This window comes from Emydura macquarii, unplaced genomic scaffold, assembly GCF_026122565.2.
Source record: "Emydura macquarii macquarii isolate MOO-44397 ecotype Brisbane River unplaced genomic scaffold, CSIRO-AGI_Emac_v2 contig_3603, whole genome shotgun sequence".
Taxonomy (NCBI): domain Eukaryota; kingdom Metazoa; phylum Chordata; order Testudines; family Chelidae; genus Emydura; species Emydura macquarii.
Window position 1 is genome coordinate 2857840 of NW_027133740.1, and position 15835 is coordinate 2873674.

Below are 15835 nucleotides of genomic sequence, written 5' to 3' on the forward strand. Positions count from 1 at the left end.
ACATCCAGGATGAAATCCTCTGACTGGACTGCCCTTAGCACTGTTTCTAATCGCAACAAACAACTGAGCAGAAGACCTAAAGGACTTAGTATACTAGATAGAAAGCTACAGCCCTTCTCACATCCAACAAATGCAGTCTGTCTTCATCTCTATGAATGTGATATTTTGGAAAGAAAGTCAGCAAGCAGACTGCCCAGTTAACATGAAAAATCAGAGACACTACCCGAGTGAGAAATTTGGGGTGAGGGTAAACCTTATCCCTATGGAAAACTACAGAGATTATCTGATACTTGGGGTTTTAACTCTCCCACCCTTTTGGCTGAGGTAATAGCTACTAGAAATACTACCTTTATATAGAGGTGCAGCAGAGAGCAAGTTGCAAGGGCTTCCAAGGGTGGGCCCATCAATTCTACTAGGGCCTAGATCTTAAGAAGGGATGGGATCTTGTACATGTGGATACAACCAGACCAAACCCTTAGGAATCTGGTGATGATGGGGTTGGAGAAAAGGGATCTACTATCCGCCGAGATGCAGAAGACCAAAAAAGAGCTACAAGACTGCATGTGGCTGCTAACAGTCAACTCTGTTTTAGAGATAGAAGATAGTCCGGTACAAGATCCAGGCGTGCTCGCTCGTGGAGATATGCTTTTCTGACGTGACCAAAAAAGAAGTGCTTCCACTTAGTCAGGTAAGTGCGCCTAGTTGAGGGTTTTCTGCTAATCAGAAGCACTTTCTAACCATCCTTTGAATAGGATCTGACGAAGTGGGTTGCAGTCCACGAAAGCTTATGCCCGCAGAAATTTGTTAGTCTTTAAGATGCTACAGGACTCCCATTGTTTCTTCCTTTGAATAGGATCTCTCTAATGCAGTGTTTCTCAAATGGTGTTCCGCGGAACCCCAGGGTTCCGTGGGCTGAGTTGAAGGGTTCCGCGAAGAAGCAGAACCGCGCCGCCGAAAGTAACAAAAATCGCACGCCGCCGAACAGCTGCAAGGCCTTCAAAGCTGCTCACTGAAGGCATTCAAAGGCAATGAAGGTGTAACAGCTTCTCAAAAAATTATGCAGCCTAAATACAGCAGTTGCTACCAGCTCCCCCTATAATATAGAATATTAATTTTTTCTTTGAATGTTGAATAGAACTGGATACAAGCTGAAAAAAATAAGATCTTTGTGATGTTAGAACTATCAATATTGCAGATAAACTAAGTTCAGAAATTTGTGAATATATTTTATATTATTTGTATACATATCACATGCACACAGCTCAACGGACGTGGTTAAAATCTTTTCCATATATGCATGCTCACAAGGTTTGTATACTAAAGGTCCTGCTTTAGTGTGGTGGAAAAAAGGGCAAGTTACAAAGACATCACTTGGAAGAGTACGTTCTCTGCACAGTGTTCTTTTGAGGGAGCATTTAGAGGCAAACTGGTGGAATTTGGCCCAGGAGGGGATGGAGGATGCAGGGTTTATAAACTGCGTGGATCCAAATAACAAAATTCCTATCTAAGGGCATGCAAGAGACTACAATCACTACTACAGCCTACCAAAAAGTGGCTCTGGCTAAGAGATGCATGCTAGGAAGTTTCCAGTCTTTCCAAAATAACCACCACATACACCAGGGAAAGCCCACTTACTGTCATTCTGGTAAAAATCTGAGGTAGAAGTAGATAATAAGCACGTATAAGGCATGAATTTAATTAAGACATAGATTCAGATTCTCCATTGCACTAGTGCAGTTTTGGGCTGCTCCACTAGTGCAGAACTGCACTAAACTGGTATAGCTGGTCACAACAGGACCAATCCAGTACAGGATAAACCTTGGGTAGCCACCGTAACAGCTCAACCCCTACTCCCTGTGATTAGCATAGGAGGTGTGGAAAGGAAAAGGGGGATGTCAGGCAAGCCCAAGCTGCAGTAACAGCCTATTGGGGCCATTGACAGCCAGCACAAATAAAATCAGTCCTCAGGCTTCTTACTTGAATTAGGGGAAGGACCAGTTACAACAACCCCAGGATCACAAGGGCACAAAAAGAGCTTTAAAGTCACATTTGCATACTCCCCCTTCTGATCTGCATCAAGTGCTCCTCAGCCAGAGTTAGGGATCAGGGCTCTACAATCTAATGTTAACATTTAGTCCCTTTATAGAGCTATATGAGCACACTTATATTTATATACTCCAGTACATTTACTAGGTAGGGAAGAAATGACAATTGGAAGAGAAATATGCTAGTCTGAAAAATGGCACATAGTATATAGTAATTTAACAAGAATAATACCTTACAGCAAGTATTTTGTCCAGAATAAGTACTACCTGTGTACCATAAGTGGTATTGCAGCCAAAAGTAATTTCTTCCCCCCAAATGCAGCTTGTTGGCCTTATAGAGTGTAATGTGTTACACCAGTAGTTGTAGACTATATAAAGAGTCTTTTCCAGCTTTAATATTAAATACAGAAAATGACTTTAATTGAATGTTAAAGTTCTACTGTTAAAGTAATCAAAAGTCAGTATCAGGCCACAAATGAAAAACAACGGAAGAGACTGCCGCAGAACTTTTCAATTAGTTAGCAACGAATGAGTAGTGGTCTGTAAATAACATTATGATATGTGAACTGTGCTCCAGTCTATTAAAGGAGAACATACTGTGTATATTATAGCATCCTTTTTTTAAATATCAGCTTTACTTCTGGAGCTTTCTATCATATTAGGCAAGCCCCTCGTCAGAATGAAGAAATCTAAACAGAATTACAAATCTCTAGCTTTGATGGAGTTCTAGGTGTTAGGGAGAGAAACAGAGAAGCCTGGAATTCTAGAATGATGGAATAGGCAATGCCCAGGAAGAAAAAGAAAAAGAAGAAAAAGGTGTGTGGGGAGAGCAGGGGCTTTATTGGTTTAATTTAAAAAAAAAAAAAAAAAAAGATACATTCAAAACAAAAAAGGTAACAGCTAAAGTGACAAACATTTGTTACATGATTATTATAGTGATTTTCATTTTCAAAATGCTTTACAAATATTAGACAATTAATTATACCAAATACAACACTCCCCCCCATTCCTGTGAAGCGTGTATTTTTATCCCCACTTCACATCTGAGGAAACACAGAAGGTACGTGACTGGCCCCACGCAGTGTGTCAGAGTTGGAATTAGAACTCAGCTGTCTCTGACTCTTGTTCTTATGCTCACAGCTCATCTCTGTACAGTAGTAACAAACACAGAGTAAATCAACTATTAAATATAAAGAAAAAAAACAAACCCTTTTCCCCTTACCTCTCCATAGATCCTGAAAGTACCAGTATCTTCCTCAAGCTCAATTGCAGTTACTCCTGGAACTTTCCTCGCTTGCTGTATGTTACTACCATGTGTTCCTATTGCAAGTCCCATTAAATCTTCTCTTACAACAAATTCCTCATGAAATGCTGCTGCGAGTTGTTTTGTGCACTACGGAGAGGTGAAAGAATGTATTCACCACAAAAAGGAAATCAAAACTGAACACAGTTAAATGACTACTTTAAACAATTAAATAAAACCATTCTAAAACAGCTTACTTCTAAGTGTTTTGTGGCTTCTTCATTTCTTGACATGAGCATTAGCTTGGTACGAATGCTGCGCAAATGCATGTCACTCAATATATTTACTCTCTTCACTGTTGCTTCACTGGCAGACTACAAAAAGAGAAGTGGTAGGATAAGCAATATCCCCTTTTTATAAAGAAAATCCATATTCAGAAGACAAATTACATCTCCGTTTACTTTAACATTTAAATTGAATTGTAAATATAAATTCCAATTTATAAAGTTGTTTACTGATATTAGCTTTCCGCTAGGTCTCAATACAAGTACCGCCAAGAAAAATTCAGTTTCCAAAACAAAACCCCACAAATCCATTACCATTGGCTCCATGTCTTTACAGGCAGAGTTTTCCTATTGGACCCATACAGTAAATCTTGCACTGAGAAGATCCCATTATGGACACATTATAAATGGCTATATTAGATAAAGTAATCTTTTTACCATACGTGTGCAGGTCATCCACTTATTCACTGGGAGAGATCCAAGAAAGTAAAAGGGAAAACTGAATCTGAACAGGTAAATTTATATGGAAAATGTTGTCCCCAGGAAATAGAAGAGCAAAGAGGAATTATTGCTAGGGAAAATACTGCGTAACAAGAGCAAACCTAATTAAGCCAGGTGTCAAGATTGTGGGATTCTCCTGCATTGCTGAGGGTGAAAAATAGTATGTTAGAGAGCAGACGCAGGAGTTCCCAGAACAAATCCAATTTCAGTTTCACTGCATTTGAACAAATATGAGAGAGGGCTTTATGTTTTTGCTATGATACTTCAAAACTGAGAACTAGCTTTTCACTGGCTTTGATCAATAATTAAAAATAACTCAAAGATAGGACTAAATGCCCTAAACACCTTTCATCTGTACATTACAAAATCTCCCTAAGGCTCCCAATTCCCTAAATGGCCATGGTTATGATTCGGATCTCTCTCCTACATCCAAATAAGGGAAATTTGTGCAAGAATGCCTTTACCTTCAAAAGAGACTAAGCAAGTTACTTCTGCAGAAAGCTGCATCATGGGAAGCATTAATCAGAGAGACCAAATATCACTCCCAAACCCAGGCTGCCTTTGATGCAGTACTGATACCAAGCCAGTGAGCCTAGCCCAAAATATATTTTAAAATATGATGAATACATACATATATTAAACTGCTTGAAATATGTATAGCTTTACAAATAAATCAGGTCATACATATATGCAGGAAGCACACAACAATCTGTGAACAATCAAAATGTAGCAGTTAATATACTGAAAATTCATGCTGTCTCACAAAAAATAAACTGACTTCTTACCAGTATTATTAACTGTGTAGTTTCAGCGTGGTAGAAAATTCGACAAGCTCCTACAGCTTTCTTAAAATCCTTATGTGCATTTTCATTAGCACACCTAGAGAAAATAATGCGTAAAGGTTATTTCAGCTGAAGATGGTTGTATAAATAGGAACTGTTTAACCCTGTGCATCAAAAATGAGAATACTGCAGTAGTCTATAATAAGAAATGTTTCTCAGCCTGGGAAACGCCAAACTACTTCAAGGAGATGTGCTGGGGGGTCTACCTGATTTCACACTGCAAAAATGGGATGGGTAAAAAAGCTGTCAGCAGCTTCTTGAAAGTCTTACTTTTCTATTTGTTGCCTTATACTGCAGCTGGCTGCAGTAACAGTTTATGTGTACAGGGTTGCAGGCTCAGGAAGTGGCCTTCTGGACCAAAGTTTTCTTCTATGAACCAGAAAAGAGCATATGATCCAACCAGCAGATAATCATCAAGCCTTCTGGTGGAAGGAAGGAGGAGGGAGAAGGTGCAACTGTGCCAGAGTATGACAGAGTCGTCCCAAGCCCTGGCTGGGATGATTTAGTTGGAGTTAGACTAGCAACTAGTTTAGTTGCTTTGAGCAGGGGGTTGGCCTAGATGACCTCCTGTGATCCCTTACAACCCTAATCTTCTATAATTTTATGACATGAGGGAACATTTGGGGGTGGCAGGTCATCACTGCGAGGTTCCAGCAAGGCTGATTGGAACCGTGTCACTTTAGTGTTTGATTGAAGTATCACAGTTAATGCCATTTAACTTTGAACTACAACAAGAGTATTCTCTTCAAACTTTAACCTAAGAAAAGGATTTAAGATACATATATGGAGAAAGGAATATGCCATGCTGAAATGAATAATAGCGAAGTTGCAGTATGCAGTTACTCACGCATCTCTCAGATCTTCAGGAACATCCACTGTGCACTTAAAGAACGTGTTCTTTTTGACAGTTTTATTCTGATTCACAGGTCGAAGTCGTTCAAATGTGACTATTTCATTGTACGTGGCATCACAAGCAGCATATTCAATGACATAAAACTAAGGGGGGGAAGTTTTAAATAATCATTAACTAAAAGTAACCATGTTAAAGATAATAGCCACTATCACCATTATCAAGGAAATATAAAATATGGGTTTACAAATTAAAACAGTTCTATTTTGACAAAGCTGTGTTCCTGCAATGTAATATGCATGTGTGGATTCCCCCACACAGTGCCCCGCTGAAGCCAATGGGACTGAATGAGTGGAGGGGTATGAGTATGCATATCACATTGCAGGACTGGAAACTAAGTTTGCTTAGCTTGTAAATCAAACGATGTTTTTTCAGACTGCCAATTCTGCCAACTCAATCCAGGAACTGAAATTTAAAATCTCTTCATTCTGCTTAGTACATCCCATGTACTACTACTAAAGGTAATGCAACAATAACTTAGCCAAAATTGTTCAAAAAATGCTTGAGGGAGTACAGAATCCAGCTAATTTTACACTGATATATTGGCTCTGAGGTAACAGCAGTAAAAGTTAAATCCACTGTGTAAATAGGTTGGCCAGAAAGGAACTACTGGAGATAAAGGAGGAGGAGAAATCCTTTCTTCTGAGGCTGTGGTGCTGCTCTGTATTTACATATATTTATTTCTGTTTCAGGAGACAAAAGGTCTGGAAGATGTAAAAGCTAGGAATACTCTGGCCCTATCCCCCAACCCTTCAGTACACAGGGAGATGCACAAAACTTGGTTTTGTGCCGGGATACACATTTCTTACACAGTCTTCCCAAATCAAAGCCTTTCTTCCACCCCGTGAGGCAACTGCAAAAGAGTGGGCAGCAAAAAAAGCTACTTGTTTTTTGTCAACATAAGCGACCTGACTGAAATGCAAACAAGGAACACATATATTTAGTAAAGTGGTGCCATGTTTCCATAGGATCTTTTCTGACTATAACCACATTTTAAATGAAATTTGGTTCATGGAACTATTCCTTTATTCGCAAATAAATGATTACATAAAATTATTTGCTGTATGGATTGTCTACATAAATTTTTGTTCTCTTCCAATTTAGCTTTAATAATGTTGAAAGTGCATATACATGAAACTATATTTCAAAGATAAAAGAAAGACCATATGCTCTTAAAGAAGTAATATTTGTTATCTCATTCAGAAGAAGTTAGGTATGCAATGTGGTTCTTGCAGAACCAAAATAACCAGACCCAAGGTGTGTCAAACCCACAAAATGGCAAGTATCCAGGAGCCATCCCCACTTAGAGAGCAATTTACAGAATATTTATTGTTACCCCAACTGCAGTCTGCCAGCTGCAAGTTACCATCACCAAGGACAGCCTTAATTTATGACCCAATCTGCTATCATAGTTTTGTGTTGGTAATATTTCAGGTTCCTTCTCCTTTTTTCAAGCTATCCTTCCTTTCTGAATTAGCTAAAACCCACTCTCACCTGTACTTTTTTTTCATATGCTAATGTCATTATATCGCAGTATCATTTCTCCATCACAATATGTTGTGCACAGATTTAATGAGTCTTGCAATATTTACCTTCCATACTTGCTGCACTTCAAGTGGGAGCAGATAGTCCTAAATTTTAAAGTAACTTACCTCTCCTTTCATCATTCGAACTTTTGCCAGCCACCAGCCACAAGGTTCTTGGTCATTTGCTCTTGAATAAACCTGAAAGAAAAAAAATACAAGAGGAACATATTTAAAATATAGATACACAATTTAAAAGCCTAGAGGATTAAACCAACAATGAAGCAGAACTGAATCTTCTTCAACTGACCCAGCTAGTGTTCACCAAGACAGAAGCCATCATTAATATAAGATACTGCAATTTAAAACTATTTTTATATAAAATTCCAATTATCCATAGTCATGTGTGCTTCTCATCATATACATTTTCATAACTCTGCACTACAGAGATTAGGTGTGCAGATTCTGTTAACAATACACATAGCTGACTTTTGAGGGATTTAAAACCTGAATGTAAAAATTTACTCAATAGCATGTGAAGGCATGGGATTCTTGCAATACCATAACAAATTGAAACACTTTTCTGTGAGGTTAAAGTGCACAGGAACCAAGAAATTCACAGTTAAGGATGCCACTTTGTCTACAGTTTACCCAATGACCTACTAGTACTTATATGGACTCAGGTCAGCTCATTATAGTGCCTACCATAGGTACTCCACTACCTAGTTAACATTAGACAAGTGATGAATGGTGGGACATTCACAGCTTTGAATTGTTCCTCATGTTTAGTATACATTAATGTAATAAACTAAGGCCATCAGAAAGAAATTAATAAGTAGACAGGGCAAAAGAGACGAAAATATATCCTGCACTGGCCAACAGACTGACTAGGCCAAATAATTATTTTTCCTTGAAACGTAAATCATAGAAGTTACAAACAGAAAAAATTTGCATGTGCTATGGGATTTCTTAGACCACATATCTAACAAATCCATCTCTGACAATGCTGCTGTTAATACTACCTTCCTTACTGGGTGTTTTAACATTGAATCCTCTTCCCCACCCCAACTTGTCCTATACATATATGCAGTACTCCTTAACAGTAAGAATTTCATGAAAAGATACACTAACCTTCTCTGAATATCAAAATCAATAAGACATGTCTATTCCAGTCACCTCAAATATATTTGTCAAAAAAATCTTGATGGAAAATTGAAGAGTCAGCCAGTAAAAAAAAACAGAACTAAACGACCACCAATAATAAATAAAGGATTAATCAAGATGAAAACAGGCAATTTCATATTGGATGGAGTGGTACACATACTATCCCTAAACACAAATACACTTTTTCAAGGTTTTTTTTCCCACACCACCTTTTACAATCATAGAATCATAGAATATTAGAGTTGGAAGGGACCTCAGGAGGTCAGCTAGTCCAACCCTCTGCTCAAAACAGGACAAACCTCAGCTAAATCATCCCAGACAGGGATTGTCAAGCCTCAGCTTAAAAACCTCTAAAGATGGAGGTAACCCATTCCACTGCTTCACCACCCTCTTAGTAAAAAACTTTTTCCTAATATCCAACCTAGACCTCCCCCACTACAACTTGAGACCATTGCTCCTTGTTCTGTCATCTACTACCATTGAGAACAGCCTAGCTCCATCCTCCTTGGAACCCCCTTTCAGGTAGTTAAAGGCTGCTATCAAATTCCCCCTCATTCTTCTCTTTTGCAGACTAAACAAGCCTAGTTCCCTCAGTCTCTCCTCATATGTCTTGTGCTCCAGCCCCCTTATCATTTTTGTTGCCCTCCGCTGGACTCTCTCCAACTTGTCCACATCCTTTTTGTAGTGGAGGGCCCAAAACTGGACACAATACTCCAAATGCGGCCACACCAATGCCGAATAGAGGGGAATAATCACTTCCCACGATCTCCTGGCAATGCTCTTACTAATGCAGCCCAATATGCTGTTAGCCTTCTTGGCAACCAGAGCACACTGCTGACTCATATCCAGCTTCTTGTCCACTGTAACCCCCAGGTCCTTTTCTGCAGAACTGCTGCCTAGCCTGTCGGTCCCCCGTCTGTAGCTGTGCATGGGATTCTTCCATCCTAAGTGTAGGACTCTGCACCTGTCCTTGTTGAACCTCATCAGATTTCTTTTGGCCCAATCCTCCAATTTGTCTAACACTCCCTGGAGAAAATATCAGGGCACAGACCTTTACCACCCCTAATTTTAGCACCCATATAAAGGAGTGTATTACTTATTCAAAGATACATTTGTTACATAGTAACATTTTTACACTAATGCTTACTTTAATGTTACCAATTTACAAAATTTAGTTTGCTTCTGTGTCGGTTTACTGTGCATGTCTGATAAAGATGCTGAGATGTTCTTGCTATGTAACTTTGCAGAGCAAATTCCAGGTTATTCTGTCTAAGCCTGTGAATGTTCTTCAAACAGTGTTCAGTCAGGATACAATTTTCCATTGCATGTCATGGAATTGAGATCAGTTTACTGTATCATCAACTATACTATGCTATTACACTTCCCACATGACATCTCAAAAGCAAGTAAGGAAATGTGGAGTAGATTAATTTACTATAAGGTAGGTGCATAACTGGTTGAAACACCATATTCAAAGAGTATTTATCAATGGTTCGCTGTCAAACTGGGAAGGTGTATCTAGGGGGGTCCTGCAGGGGACAGTGATGGGTCCAGCACTATTTAATATTTTCATTAATGACTTGGATAATGGATTAGAGAGTATGCTTATCAAACCTACAGAGGACATCATGCTGGGAGGTCTTGCAAGCACTTTGAAGGACAGAATTAAAATTCAAAATGACCTTGACAAATTAGAGAATTGGTCTGAATTCAATGAGATGAAATTCAATAAAGACTTACCAAAAAAAAATCAAATGTACAACTATATTGTACCACTCCGTACTCGTGAGGCCTTAGCTAGAGGACTATGCCCAGCAAACTTTAGAGGTGGAGATGTATATGGACCCAAACGTCCAAACCCCATTTCTGACTCAAACTGGGAGTATGGCTCCACGAGGGAATTTTTCAGTTTGATTGAGGTTTTGTTTGAATAAGAATTTACATCCAAAAAATACATGAAGGTAGCAAAATCAAGCATTTAAAAGGCCAGAAATGCCAGGATGCCTGCACAACATTGATTCTACCTCCTGTACATGTGCATTACAATACAGTCTTGAGATACATGGTCATATACTCATTTTTCCATAGGACTCCTGCCTCATTCAGTTCACAGGAGAGACCATGCTCAAGGGATGAATAAGGACCATGTAGCGAAGGAAGCTTTTGTATGGAGGACCCCCGTCCCATTTGTTCCAGAAGTCGGAAGGCATGTAGTAAATGAAACAGGGGACTACAGGAAGAAAAAGTATGGTTTCATGATTAAGGCAGTTGAATGCTGCCCTGGAGAACTGCATTCTATTCCGTCTCCTGCCACAGGAGTTCCTACCTGATGCTGGATGACGTCACTAAAAACCAAACTTTTCACACTGATTATGTGTTCCTCATTGTCTGTATGCCCAATTTCAGACCATGGGATCTGCTGAAGTGCTGAGCATTTTCAGCTACAACTTAAGTCAACAGGAGCTATGCTGTAAACATGTACAGTTCAACATAGTGCTAAATATTCTGAAAAATCAGTCCTTAGGTGTCTCAAAGTGGGCACCAAAAATTAGAGAACTTTTGTACTTAATCTGTATGTCAGTTCCCCCATGCATAAAATGGGGGGAAATAAGACTATCTTACTTCCCAAGGGTGCTGTGAAGCTAACTCTTTACAAATGATAACACATTTAAGATATTACAGTAAAGAGCATGGGACAGTCCAAAAGAAAATTAATAATTTTGTAATCAGAGCAAGGTTTGAATAATGTTCATTAAACAAAGCATAGCACACACTAAACAACAAGAGAGCGGTAACTGAAAATATTTCCAATAACCATCTTCCTACAGCTCTTAATATTGCTTTGCATTCCACTGAAATGATAATAATCCCCATCAGGCAAAAAAAAAAAAAAAGGAGAGCTCTGTGTTTATGGACTATTTCTAATAAACTTTGATCTCACTTTGACAAAAAGAGAAAGCACAAATATTGCAGAACCATGCTAGAGACACTGTACTGTAGGTATGATTAAAAACAAATTCACTGGTATTATAAGTCTATTTTTTTGGTGCTTACTCTTTTCTTGAAAAAAGATTTCAAATGAAATCTTTCAGGCTTTTCCCTCAGCTCAGCAAGTGTGGCCATTTACTTGAGATACGGCAAGCAACCAACAAACACCTAACAAATAAGATGGTAATTAAATTATTTTACAAAAGTGTTGAGAAAAAAAACAAACAAACAGATTATCCTACCCTGGACACGTAATTAAAACTTAACTCCCAGTCTCTTTAGCATTGTAATTGGACAATGCAATGTTGTCCATCATTATTTTTACTGTTTTCCCTGCTATGAGAGGTAGGAAATGTAGACAGGCATTGCAGACAACACGTAACTCCAGCAGATTTATATGCAATTTCCTTTCCTGTGCTAGTTATTTTCCTTGAAGGGTGTGTTCTTGTAGGTGCGCTCCCCATCCAATTAGTGATGCGTCTGTAGTGATCACGATGGAGTGTGTTTTCCTTATGAACGGAACCCGATAGAAGGTTGTTGGGCTGTGTACACCATTTTAACAATTGCTTGATCTTTTTTGGCATTACCACAGTTTTGTAAAACAATTGCCTGTGTGGTTTGTACACTGTCATGAACCATATTTGGAGGGCTCGCATGTGCAATCGTGCATGTTGTACTATAAATATAGTGGCTGCCATGTGACCCAGAATTTGGAGGCATGTACGTACATTCAAGAATGGGCTGTTTTCTATTATATATTCCAAATTTACAATGGTGTTGAAGCTGGTTTTTGATAGGAACGCCCTGGCAATGCGAGAATGCATGTGCACGCCTACAAACTCTAGTTGTTGCACAGGCTGTAGGGTAGATTTTTTGTCATTGATCATCAGTCCTAGCGTATGAAATAATGCCCGTGTCGTGTGAATTGCTTGAACCACCCCCATGTAAGTGCATGCCTTTATCAGGCAATCGTCCGGATAGGGGAATATGGAAATCCCTGGTTTGCAAAGGTAGGCAGCTACAACGGCAAGTATCTTGGAGAAGACCCTTGGAGCAGTACAAAGGCCAAAAGGTTAACACCGAGTATTGATAGTGGTTATTGCTTAGTGTGAATCTTAGGAACCCTTCTGTGAGCTGGGTGAATAGAAATGTGGAAATATGCATCCTGAAGGTTGAGGGTTGCAAATTAGTCCCCCCAGGTTCCAGCGTTGGTAATATGGTAGCCAGGGTGACCATCCTGAATTTCTGTATCCTTATAAATTTGTTCAGTTTTCATAAGTCCAAAATGGGTCTCTAACCTCCGGTCTTCTTTTGGGTGAGGAAGTAATGAGAATAGAAGCCTCTGCGGTGGTAGAGGACCTGCTCTATGGCACCTATTTGGAATAAATGTTCTATCACCTGCTGTAAAAGGTGCTTGTAAGATGGGTCCCTGAAGAGGGACAGGGAAGGGGTTTGGTTTGTAGATATGGAGGTAAAAGGGATAGTATACCCAGAACAGATAATTGAGTACCCATTTGTCTGTTGTTACATTCGTCAAATGTTGGTAAAATGGGCATAGGTGCTGATTGAACAAGATGGTGGATGTTATGGCTCTGGCTGTGGTAGGTGAGGGTGGTTGTGCAAACCCTTGACCAAATCCTCAACATTGTTGTTCAGAAGAGGCAGCCTGAGATGCTGATGGCTGTTGGTTCATCTGCCGGCAGCACTGGGACCTTTGTCTGGAGCGTGGTTGTTCATAACCTCTGTTTTGTGGGTCGTGTTGATACCTAGAATTATACGGTTGGTACCTAAAGATTCTCCTTCTTGTCGCAGGTTTGTAGATTCCGAGATTGAGGAGTATAGCCTAGAGTCCTTCATGGTATACATGACTTCATCAATCTTATCTGTGAAGAGCTTCGCTTCATCGAAAGGAAGATCCTCGATTGTTGCCTGCAGCTGTTTGGGAAGGGCTGCGAAGTGAAGCCATGATGGCCTGCGCATTACGATGGCAGTTGCAACTGTTCTGGCTGTGGTGTCCTCAACATTGAAGGGAGCTTGTAACACGGTTCTTGCCACCAATAGTCCTCCTTTTATGAGAGACAAACTGTTGTTTTCTGTCCTCAAGGATGCATTCAATAAACTCAAATATCTTTGCATAATTGCCGTGATCATAATTTGACAACGCGGCATAATTTGCTACCCTCAATTTTAGGGTAGCTGACATGTAGACTTTCCTGCCAAGTAAATCTAGTCTTTTGTCCTCTTGTCATGTGGTTGATCTGTTATATTGTTGTTTGTTCCTCTGGTTAGCAACTTCTATGACCAGTGAGTTAGGAATTGGGTGGGTGAAGAGGAACTCGGTATCTTTAGCAGGTACATAATACTTTTTATCAGTCCTTTTGCAAGTAGGAGGAATGGTAGCAGGCATTTGCCAGATGTTATTGGCTGGCTCCAATCAGGACATCATCCATGCATAGGGCAATTTTAGAAGAAGCTGAGGTCTGCAGTATTCTCAGAAGTTTATGTTGTGAAGCTGCGACCTCCTGGAGTGGAATCTCCAAGCTGTCAGCCACCCTTTTAAACAACTCCTGGAATTGCTTAAAATCATCAGCAGTTGTAGGAGGTGGGGGAACTATGGCCTCATCTGGTGAACAAGAGAAGTTGTGTGCAGATAGAGTTATCTCTTGCTCTGCAATCTCCTCCTGTTCTACTGTAGGACCGGTTGTTTCAGGTCCTGTTGGAGGTCTATAGGGTGACCTTTCCCTGTATCTCTGGGAGGTTGACGGTCTACTGTGTGGTGTCGAATAAATAGACCAGGTGTCCCATCCAGGCCAGTGTATGCGATATGGGAGTGGTAGAGCGAACCATGAAGATCCAGGCCATGGCGATGGATGTCTAGAATGTGGACGGTATTTGGTTGGGTGCCACTAGGTGATGGTTGTTGGAAAAGGTAGCCTGTTCACCTTCATACTCCTCATCACTGGAGAAGGAGATGGGAGAAATGGGCTCTTCCTGACTAAACTGCACAGGAAAGATATCCATCCCATATAGTGTTGATAGTGGGAAGGATGCTAAGAATTGTTCCTCCTCATGGTGCCTGCATTTTTCAGTGTGCTTTTGTGGGGCCGGCGTCGTCAGCAGCGTTAGTGTCAGTGACGCAGTCTGCTCCGGGACATTTCTCGGTGTAGACATATATGTAGGCACTGTTGATGCTCTCGGCGCCATTGGTGTCTCAGACGATATAGGTGCTGTAGGCACCACTGGTATTGTTGTGAACTCGGTATGTGCCAGTGCCGTACTGCTTGTCGGCGCCAAGGTCTGTGTCAGTGCTGATGTGATGGTTACTACCATCTTGTGGACCGTTACTTTTGACGGTGCCTTCTCAAATGGGGATTGTTTTGTTTTATCTCTCAGATCTTTAGTAGAGCAGTGAGAGTCCTTCCTCATCATGGAGGTCAGTGTACCGGAGGAACCTAGAGCCTCTTTGGTACCAACTCCTTTGTCCACTCCGTGACCTCCTTCTCTTGTTCTGCTCCATTGCTGGTGGAGTAGAGTGTCTTTTCCTAACCTTATCCTGCAAAAAGCCGTTACTCTGTCCAGGGTCTGAGGCAGGTCTCAGAGACCTCTCCATACAAATTAGCTTCAGACGGAGGTCCCCATTATGCCTGACTCTAGATTTTAAGTTCTTGCAGTGGACACGTTTCTGGGTGATATGCTCTTCGCCTAAGCATCTGATGCACTCTGAGTGCCCATTCGAAGTGGGCAAAACATCTCTGTGCTATGAGGCACACTGTTCGAAGCCAGGAGAACCAGGCATGATATTATTGTTAACTATAGGGTAGGTCCAAGGGAAACTTTTTTTTTTTTTTTTTTTTTTTAAAGAGGGAATGATTGAGGAAAACTACTCTATACTACAGGTAAACTGATTAACTTTAACGAGGAAAAAACTAACTATTAACGATTTCTGAAGTGGGCTGTGAAGAGCTCCTGAGAGCTTCATCTCAGACTGCGGATGGTTGAGAAGGAACTGAGGGGATCAGGTCATGTGTGCTGAAAAGAGCACCAACGGCATCGCGAAATGGGGACGGCGCATGCGTGACCCAGACAGGCACTGCTGATAAAACCTCCAATCAAGGATGCGAGGACACACTACCACCTGGAATGGAGCACCCGCAGGGACACTCCTCGAAAAAGAAGAGCTGGTTTTGTTCAAACTTTGAAAAAACAAAATCACCTGTTGGCTGACATAAACATGGGAAATTTCAGCCCAAAGGAATTTATTTGGGGTTATAATCAACTGAAAAAGCAGAATTAGAATGGAAACTGGAATTCAACTTTCAACTATGTGAGCTAACC

At 40.4% G+C, this 15835-nt stretch overlaps 1 protein-coding gene across 2 annotated transcripts in view; it reads right to left on the reverse strand.

Annotated features, from left to right (window-relative positions):
• Window positions 1–15835, reverse strand: part of FXR1 (FMR1 autosomal homolog 1) — a 57053-nt gene that overhangs the window by 19023 nt on the left and 22195 nt on the right. For both annotated transcript variants that reach the window (XM_067536478.1, XM_067536479.1), the window contains exons 4-8: window positions 7478–7549; window positions 5763–5911; window positions 4859–4952; window positions 3546–3662; window positions 3268–3438 (exon numbers count right to left, since the gene is read on the reverse strand). In XM_067536478.1, coding sequence (XP_067392579.1) covers window positions 3268–3438; window positions 3546–3662; window positions 4859–4952; window positions 5763–5911; window positions 7478–7549 — 603 coding nt within the window. The remainder of the gene's footprint in view (window positions 1–3267; window positions 3439–3545; window positions 3663–4858; window positions 4953–5762; window positions 5912–7477; window positions 7550–15835) is intronic.